The 10,235-nt window shown below is 31.8% G+C and overlaps 1 protein-coding gene across 1 annotated transcript; it reads right to left on the reverse strand.

The window, feature by feature from the left end:
- Positions 1–4,823: 4,823 nt before the first annotated feature.
- Positions 4,824–8,263, reverse strand: LOC114393631 (nucleolar protein 56-like). The gene is made up of 8 exons (XM_028354996.1): positions 7,970–8,263; positions 7,095–7,309; positions 6,829–6,986; positions 6,513–6,700; positions 6,186–6,438; positions 5,810–5,958; positions 5,593–5,727; positions 4,824–5,378 (listed from the first exon to the last, which is right to left on the reverse strand). The coding sequence occupies exons 1-8, from the start codon at positions 8,172–8,174 to the stop codon at positions 5,032–5,034; spliced, it is 1,650 nt and encodes a 549-aa protein (XP_028210797.1). The 5' UTR covers positions 8,175–8,263; the 3' UTR covers positions 4,824–5,031.
- Positions 8,264–10,235: the final 1,972 nt, after the last annotated feature.

Here is a 10,235-nt window from a genome sequence, read left to right on the forward strand (position 1 = left end):
GAAACTTGGTCTCTTACTGATCTCCTCCCTGGTTGTAAAAGTATAGGTTGTGAGTGGGTTGTCCGAAAGAAATTAAGAACTAATGGATCTATAGAAAAATCTAAGGCAAGATTTGTTGTGATTGGTTGTAAACAAATAGAAAGTGTAGATTTTTTTGATACATATTCTCCTATTTCTAAAGTTCCTATTAGAGTTTTAATTGCACTTGTGTTTTTAATTTGGAAATTCATCAAATGGATGTAAAAAATTCTTTTTTAAATGGTGAATTAGAAGAAGAAAAATATATGAGCCAACCTGAAGGCTTTGTAGAACCAGGTAAATAAAATAAAATTTACAAACTTGTTAAATCTTTATATGGTTTGAAACAAGCTCCAAAGCAATGGCATGAAAAGTTTGATCAAGTTGTTCTTTCATATGGTTTTCGAATCAATAATAGTGATAAATGTGTGTATGTGAAACAATTTGATGACAACGAATGTGTCATTTTATGTTTGTATGAGGATGATATATTGATAGTTGGTAGTAATATGCATTTCATAAATGATGCGAAGTCTTTCTTGTCTAGTAATTTTGATATGAAGGACCTTGGTCCTGTAGATGTGATTTTGGGTATTAAGCTTATAAAGAAAAATGATGACATGATTTTAACCCAATCACATTACGTTGAAAAGCTATTGAAGAAGTTTAATTATTTTGATGTGAAACTTATTTCTACTCCTTTTGACTCATCCATTGAGTTAAAGAAAAATTTAAGTAAAAGAATTTCTTCTCATAAATATTCTCAAATTATTGATTCTTTGTTGCATTTGACAAACTTCTCTAGGCCTGACATTGCACATGTAGTTGGTAGATTAGAAAGGTATACTAATAATCTTAATCATTCTCATTGGATTGGATTAGAAGGGGTTTTTAGATACTTAAAAGGAACCATTAATTATGACATTCATTATACATGTTTTCCTGTTGTAATTGAGGGATTTAGTGATGCAAATTGAATTTTTTTTATTCTTATGAAACAAAATCGACAAGTGATTATGTCTTTATCTTAGATGGTGGTGCAGTATCATGGAGATCTGCTAAACAAACTATTATTTCATGTTCTACCATGAAAGTAGAAATTATTAGTGTGGTTGAGTTTCTTAAAAATTTTCTATTTGATTTGCCATTGTTGAATAAACCTATACCTCCAATGTCAATGCATTATGATAGTCAAGTTGCTATATCTAAAGTTACTAGCAAAAAATTTAATGAAAAAAAAAGACATTTTAAGAGTGAAACATAAGTCTATCAAAAATTTAATTTCTCATGGTGTTATTTCTCTTGATTTTGTCAGACAATAATATCACAAATCCACTTACAAAAGCATTGACGCGCCAACAAGTCCTTGAGTCATCGAGGGGAATAAAAATAAAACTCATTATTTGGTCACAACAATGGACACTCATCTTCGTATGATTGGTGATCCCCTGAATAGAGTTCAACAGGTAACATTGAAATTGTTTGTTGATTAAAGTATACAAAAATAAAATTTTTACGAAGTTGTTCTTTTTCTCATTCTTATGACGAGGTGTATGGTAAGTTGTGACAATATTAAGGTTGAGATATTTACATATGTGTATTTTTTTGTTCTAAAAAAATATCTCTTAATGGATTTGATGACAATTATTGTAGGGGTGAGAGTCACAAATCATTCTTTGAGGATTCACTTAGTGAGTGTGGTGGGAACACCCCTGTGAAATATGGGTTAATCTTTAAATAACACTCACGAAATAAGATATATGCACAAGACAATGATTAGAACCTAAATGAACACTAATATTGTAGGGATTATATGCTAAAGTTCGTTCGATTAAAAAATATATAGTTCAAGACAATTAAATCTCTAAATCTTTTTGGAGTGGAAGTTCATAAAGAGGTATAAAGCTTAAATCCAGAAAATTCCTTGTATTGAAATACAATATCACATGCTATTTTTATATGTTTTTATACAAATTGTGTTTTTTAAAGTATTTTAAAATTTTAAATTATGTGGGGGAATGTTAGTAAATATTTATTTTATAATTTAAAATTTATAAAATATATATTAATTTTGTTTTTATAAAATAAAATATTTATTTCATTATGTTTTGATTTTTAACCTCTCGTTGCTCTTGCAAGTTGGGAGTATTTTTGTTGTTTTATAATTGATTTGTTAACATTCAAAAGGTGCTGTAATTTTTTTTAAGAAATTATTCTTTCTTTAGCTAAGTGATACAATCAGAAAAAATAATTTGGTTTATTCTCTAAATTTCCTTTCTTCTTTTTATTATAAAAAATTAATTTTTAGAGTAAAAATATTGATGTTCAAAAGGTTCGAAGATGCTTCTGCTGCACACAATCCAAACCAACCGGATTATTGTATCGCGGTTCAAAACTATTTAAAATTTATCCCTTAATATTATTTTTCTTAATGCTTATTATATGTATTGTATTATTAGTTCATGTTCTATCATATTTTGAAGTTGCTTTATTATTATTGATTTATTGTTTAGTTTAAGACTTTGTATCTTTTTCTCATTTATTTTTTTTATTTAATTTTTTTTCAAATAGGATCTGATTTGATTCAAAAAAAAAATTACACATAAAAATAATCAAACTTTATTTATGTTATCCAACTAAATAGGTTGGTTTTCTTTATGTAAACACTTTGATACTAAGGCCTTACATCATTTTCTTTGGGTAGGTGCAGTCACCAGAGGCGGATGTTCTTTTCTTTTTCAATTCTTTCATCTGTTTACGTGATTGTGATGGCCGGCGGTTCAGATCGCCAACAGTTGGTGAACCAACTGCACGCAATCATGGCCATTCAAATGTTTATGTAATTTTATGGGAAAAAAAACTAAGTGCTTTTTCAAAGCTTGGCCGTTGGATGTAATTTCGCACAGTGCAGTTCTATGTTCACTTGTAGAGGATTTGAATCCCAGGACCAGTTGGTTGTTGCCTTTAACCAACAAATCTAATTTTATGTTCCCTTTAATAGTTCTTTTTAATTGAAGATGCTTCTTTTACCCACAGAAATTGTATACTTTTCATACAACAGTTAAATGAATAGTAGTTGGTTTAATTGTATTTTTGATTTTTTTTTAAAATTAAATTATGCAATTTTTTAGTTTTTATATAAAAAATTGAGTTGATTAAGTTTTTTTATTTTTAAATTTAACTAAATTTAGTCGTTTTGTCAATTTTTTACTTAAAACTTTCAAATTTTATGATAAATTTGCGTTGGAAAATAATTTTAAAATTGTATAAGTAATTCTATAAGAATTTTAGTAAAATGTTAATGAAAATTGAAATGTTTTACAAGATAAGATTAAAGAGTGTTTTTTTAGATTTTACTTATGTTAAGTGAAATTCCATGTTTTGATTGATGAATTTTATTAAAAAATTGTTTAATTTATAAATACTTTGGTGGAGGTTAAATTTACTTAATTTTAAAACTGAGAAATTTAATTAACTCAAAAATAAAAAAATAAAACCAAATACAGTGTAAAAGGAAAGAAAAAAAAATTAAGCTTTAGTTATTTGTCAGTGGTTGTGATAGGAAGAGGAAGATAATGACTCAACACTTAAAGATTATGTTTAGTGATTTTGGCACCAATTCCGTTAGTGGGTTTCTGCAGTAGTGCTCTATTCTGTGATGAGCAATAGTGCTCTATGCTTTTGTAATTCTGTTAGTCCTATAGTGCTCTCTATTAGTGTCTTAGAGATTCTGTAATTAGCTTTTGTCTTGTAGCAAAAGCATATGACTATATATATTGGAGGTGTATTAACAGAAGGATATGCAAAAAATGATAAGGAAATTCCTCCCCCACTGTCTTAAGCTTCTTCCTCCCTCTGTATTCTGTATTCTGGAAGCTTGCCTTGGTTCTCGAATTCCAAGGCTTAACAGGTTGATAACATATTATTAGTTCAATAGCAAGATAAATTTTAGTTGTTCTAAGACATTTGAAGTAGTTGATGACATATGAAGTTTTTGACTTTTTAAGATTTTTACATTAACCTTTGCAACGAGCGAAACGGTAAAAATTCTTAATTAAATTCTAAACAGACATTTATAAAGTAAATTGGGATTTCTGGTATATATATATATATATAAACTGTGTCCATCAGCTTGCCACTTGTCAGCTATTGGACAGTGTAACATCATTATTTTTTTTTCACTTTTCTCTCTTTTTTTTCCCTTCTTTTTCTCACTATGTTTTTTTCTTAGAAAAAACTGTGCAAAACACAGGCCGTACCCCTAGTTACTACCACCCAATTCCTCGCAAAAGATTTTATAGTAATTAAGAATTGTTTCAAATAAAAATAATTATTTTATTTTATTTACAAAAGTTCAAATAAGAAACTATGAATTTAAGAGTCAAATTAATCTTTGGGTGTGACTTCAGTCACATCTATTTAACAAATGTGTTTCACTTCTAAGCATTCACCACCCTTTTCGGAGTAGTGTTAATGATGTCTTAGATAAATTTACAGAAAGAATTTAGAATTTTAGAATACACTGAATTGAGGCTCACAAACTCCTTGCAGTCCAAGACCTCCCTTCACTATTAATTTGCAAGGGTTAAATACGAAGTGACTGAAAATAAATAAATGAATAAAACACAAGATATTGCCTCAAACCAAATACTCCCTGACACATCTGTTCGAAATAAGTAAAATAAAATCATCAAGCACACTCACAGCTTTTTCAATAATATTTCCTTTATTAATAAAACTTTATTTTCAATTGCTTAAATTGTCGCAGAGTGATGAACGATACAGTTAAGAAAATAGAAAGTATATTAAAAACATTATGCAATAGACTTTTCCAATGCTGAAATTATGCGGAAAATTGCTAGGACAAAATTTGTATGCCAAATGACAAGTCAACATAAAGTCTAGACAAGTGCAGCAACAGGTAAAGTTCAAAGCAAATAAAAATTTAACATTGTCCACAACTATAAGATGAAAAAATCGATTTCGGCAGTTAAAGCTGCAATACATCATAGTTTACTCGATGTCCTTCTTTTTTGATTTCTTTTTCTTCTTCTTAGACACTTCACCAGCCTCGAATGCTTCTCCATTACTATCCTTTTTATTCTTCTTTTTAGCTGTTCCTTCTTGCTCACTTGTGACTCCATTGGCACCATCATCTTCAGCCTGATCGTCAACCTCCATCTCCTGTTCCAATTTCCTCTTTTCTTTCTTTTTCTTCTTCCTCTCTGATTTATGATCCTCCACAGCATCACCATTTGTATCTATAGCCACGTCATCTTCAGCATCAGCAGCTTTTTGTTTCTTCTTTTTGGTTTTCTTGCCTGAAACTTCAGCAGGTGCTTCTGTTTCCATCTCTGTATCTGCAACAATTAGTATACATCAGCTTCCCACCCCAAGACATATAAACATAATAGGAATTGCAACATATAATGGCCAATATGTTGCAAAAAAAAAAAAAAAAAGGTTTCAACATATAGTGGCCAATATAAGTTCATTTACATTCACAACCAAATTTATATCTTTCGTGTTTTGGGGAAAACTAAAAGGGGACAGTAGCTATCTCTTCATCCCTACCTTTGTTTTCAGCACTTTCAATAGCAGCCTGCATGACATCTATGTTCTTGCGAGGGGCAACTCCCTTGTCATAAAAGTCAAGTCGTTCCTCAACTTGCTCACGGAGTTTCTGCCCAAAAACAGTAGTACCCTTTTCTGCATTAAGATACCACAAAATCATGACAAAGGGCTATGTACAGCCATGAAATATGCTAAAGTGAATATGCAAGAAACAAACCAGAAAAGCAGTCAATCCGTGATGCAATTGAGCATTTGTTTGCAAGATAACGAGCCATTCTACCCTTATTTTTGGCAGATGCCCGACCAATAAAAGAAGAGTGGAATATCAAACCATATTTGGGAGTGTTTCCTCTTGTTTTTAATGCCCTGAATAAAGCAGGCAAAGACATTATAAAATGTCAGTGAATGCACAAGGAATAGTAATGTCTGTATTTTAGCTGAGGTCCTGACAAAACAACCTAAACAATGGAAACGCCAAATTCTTGCAGTTTCACTATTACAAATTCTTTGTTACTTTTAGTTTCAAAATTTCAATGAATAAATTGGAACTTCAAAATTTAAGAAACTTCAAAAACAAAAGGTGGAGTAAAAACCTGAACAAAGCCTTCTCTGCACCAAGAATTTGAAGAGTTGAAGAGGGGCACTTAGCTAAATTTGTGAGGCTACCAGCATGGGAAATCAAACGAGCACCAACAACTTCACCAATTAAAGAGGCCAAATTTGGTGCAATATCATTCATTTTAGCAACCAGGTAATCATACAAGTTTTTTCTGTACTCAGATAGGTCCATTACCCTCTGTGCAAATTGATGGACGTTGATCAAGTCCACTGGGGACAAATCCTGTCCTGAAAACATCAAGAGAAAAAGATTCAGATAGAGAACGAAGCAAAAGTTAAACCCAAAAAGATGAGAATTCTACCCATGGAGGCTTTGGCAGCTTCCACAATCTCCTTTGCTTTATCTTCATCTCCAACTATGTCAGTTAAGGCTGGAATCTTGTCTTCAGCCAACTTTGCCTTATCCTCAATAAATTTTGCAACTTTGGCATACAGATAATTATCATTTACAATTTTCACCAGCTCAGGAAAGTGCCATGAATACCACTCTCTGCACATAATTGACAAGCCAAAAGTTACATGAATCCTTCCAGTTTACAAATTTTCTCAAAGGGAACAAATTATTTTGACTATGAAAATTTTAAAATTAATTGAGCATCCAATGTTGAAACATACTACCTGACTCTCATGGAGAACGAATTAACATCCTTGTCAAGTGTATCAAGAAGGAAGATAGCTTGAATAACCATGTTGTCAACACGGTTAACATTAAACTTCACCTTTGCTCTGCTGTAACTATGCCCCAGACCAAGTTGTGCCTTTTCTAAATCTCCAGACTGTGAAAATCAAGCAGCATAAAAAATATATATATAAATTAGTGATAAAAATAGGACACAGTTATCCTGCACACAGAAACACAAAAAGAGGCATGAGGAAACACTAACCTTAAGATCACCGACAAACGTATCAAAATGGAACCGCACACCGCGAAGAAGTTCACTCACAAACTCGTTACTTTGGCAAGGAATCTTAGTCACTTCAGATATCTGCGAACCAATCTTAGGATCGGACACACCTAAACTGAACTTGGACTTCTTACCTTCCTTCACTTTAGGCAAGTTAGTCTCCAAAACAGTCCTCAGCTCATCAGTTAATATGCCTGAACATAAAAAAAAAATAAAAAAATGAACAACATATACAAGACACACAACTATGACTTAATTCCTGTTTGGATAAGCTTCTCCATATAAAAAAGGTAAAATAAATTTAGTTTCTCTTATAAGTTAAAAAAATCAGCTTATTACTTCAGCTGTTGGAGAAGCTAGTTCATTTTACATTCTTATTTTGGGTGAGTTTGTTTAAATTTATTTCTTGAAAAAAAAAGCACTTATTTTAATAAAATAAGCAGTTTTCTATTTTCTTAGTGTGTTTGTTTAAACTGCTTCTACTTAAAAAAAAAAAAAAACTGTTTCCTCTTTATCTTGAGAAGCAAATCATATCTGCTTATTAAAAAAAACACTTATTTTAAAATTGTTTTTTAAGCTCAAACAAATCATCCTACTTTAAGAACTTATGAAAAAGTTCATCCAAACAAGACCTTACTAAATGCTTAATCGATATCACGCATGTTAGCAAGCAAAGAAAACGCGGTAAAAAACAAAAGAAGCATCAACCAAAAATAAGAAAAGATAGTAATTATCATGACCAATTGAATCCCTAAAGCATACAACTTCAATAGAACCTAAAACATGCAAGCAAAGCTTTTGGTAGTAACATGGAAGCGCGCAGAGAATAACAGTGCGAGAGAGTGTTTAGTTACCTTCAGAGACGGCGTTGCACTGTTTGAGAGCATCGAGAGCGGAAGTGAAAGGGTTGAAGGAGCGAAGCTTAACGACTTTGCCGAACCTGTTGAGGTCCGAAACGGAGTTCCGAACCGCTTCGGTGTTCTGGCCGATTTCGTCGAGGCCGTGAACCTCGAACAGGGTGTAGCCCGAAGCGGATTCGTAGAGAAGGAACAGCGCCATTGTTTGAGAGACAAGCTGCGAACCCTAGAAGTGAGGAGGTAGAGCAAAATAAAATGGCATTTGCAGCGGCCTACTCGGTACCGAGGTTTAGGGTTTAAGAAAGAACCTAATAATGATTGTTTGGTTTGAAACGGGTCGGGTTGGACGATAATGAAGGATTGTGGGTCGGGTTGTCAGCCAACAAAACTCAGCAGCTGCTTTTGGTGATTAGTAATGGGCTGTATATTTTGAGCCATAGGCCCATGTTATTCTTATTTCCCTTTTATCTCTTCTGGGTTCTCACTTTCCATTTTTTATTTTTAGTTTTTAAAAACATTAAAATATCTCTAGTTATTTCCCTACGCTCCTCCCTTTTTAAAACATCGGTTAAATAATCAAAATTATTATTAAAAGTGTGAGACCTTCTTGACAAACTGATTTCGCATGTGTAAAAAGTAAAATAAATTAATCCTATAGATAATTTAATGACAAATTAATGTTTGAACTTTATAATTTAATATGAAATTGGTATTTCAAAAATATAATTTATTGTCAAATTAAATCTTGAACATTACAGTTTAATGACAAAATGATCTCACAAATTTGTTAGTAGAACAAATTTGTTGCATTTTTTGTCCAAGAACTAAATTTGTATTTTTAATTTTTAGAAACTAATTTATCACCTAAATTATCAATTTTACTATTTACACTTAAAACTTTCCTTCCTTTCCCCTACCCTTCTCCCTCTCCCTCTCCCCCACGCTTCTCTTACTCCTCCTTTATTGCACTCGTACTTCTACTCCATTGCACCATTCCTTTGTTAGTAGTGACTTTGTCAAAGCAAGCTCCACCTAATTCTTCAGCATGCAAATAAAGAGCAACAACAAGGTGACAAGAATGCGAGGCAAGGAAGCTTATTGTTGTTGCATCATAGGCTTACTAGGCCCATCTATTTAGGAGGTCCTGAGGATCACCAAGAAGATTCGCCATTGTGAAGGACATATATTGTACACATGTGAAAATTGAGTAGGTCATCTTATCGTCTATGTAGAGAGCATATTAGCTACATTTGGTTGGCTGCACATCTTTAACAAAAGTTTCATGTTCATGCTAGTTTGCTACTTGGACCTTTTTTAGGGTCTTAGTAAATGTAAGGAGTATGCTTAGTGTGGCTAGCCTGAATTCGACATGACAAATCGGAGGATATGACTCTACTAAAGGTGCCAAATTTATTTATTTTTATTTTCTCTGGCTTTTGGGTTGTTTGAGTGGTTCTCATGATTGCGAAGTAAGTATCTATATCTCTCCCCTATGTATTGAACCAAGTAAACCTTCACAATACTGTGCGAGCGTCAATAAGTGTTGCGTGAAGCTGTAAGCGCTATTAGTGTAGCGAGATGTAAAAATCAGAAGAGGAACTGAGGAAGACCTACTAGTGATATTTTGTTGTTTTTGTATTTTATTTTGCACCTCATGTTTTGAATTTCTTATTTTGTGTACCATGTACACTTATTTTGTAATATTTCATCTTGCTTGTTATTTTGTATTTTTTATTGACTTGTTTTCTACTTATGTTAACCTTTTGTATGTGGAATAGATACAAAACAAATTTTTGTTTCCCTTTTTGGTAGCTAGACCAAAATACATAACAGAAATAAGTTTGTTATGGGTAATTTTGTTTTCATCATGCAGATATTGGAAACTTATTTCTGTTAAGGGTAATTTTGTAAAGGTAACAAAAGGAGCAACGACCATAAAATACAAGAATATAAATTATAAGCCCAACTCATAATATGTTAAAATAATTGTTTTTCTCGAATTTTTAGGGATGAGAGGAGTTAAGAGGGAGGGTTTTTTTTTTTATGTAAGAATCAAAAACAAGTATAAGATATTTTATACTTACATATTTTATTCAACCAACTAAATTAAAAACTTCCCATAGATTGAACTTAAGTCATTAGTTTTTTTAAGTGATTTTTTTAATTATGACTAATAAATATCATTAATGGCTTTATGGTGTCCACAATTGTTGTTTTGTGAAGGTATGATATAATGCATGATTGTATTGTTTATCTATAATAT

This window comes from Glycine soja, chromosome 17 (genome assembly GCF_004193775.1).
Source record: "Glycine soja cultivar W05 chromosome 17, ASM419377v2, whole genome shotgun sequence".
NCBI classification, from domain to species: domain Eukaryota; kingdom Viridiplantae; phylum Streptophyta; class Magnoliopsida; order Fabales; family Fabaceae; genus Glycine; species Glycine soja.

Excerpts from the sequence above, each read along its gene's own strand:
- LOC114393631 (XM_028354996.1), bottom strand. The coding sequence starts at position 8,174 with ATGGCGCTGTTCCTTCTCTACGAATCCGCTTCGGGCTACACCCTGTTC. Across the intron at positions 6,987-7,094 it reads CGTTTGTCGGTGATCTTAAG|TCTGGAGATTTAGAAAAGGC; the intron begins GTTAGTGTTTCC and ends TGATTTTCACAG. Across the intron at positions 5,728-5,809 it reads ACGGATTGACTGCTTTTCTG|AAAAGGGTACTACTGTTTTT; the intron begins GTTTGTTTCTTG and ends ATCTTAATGCAG.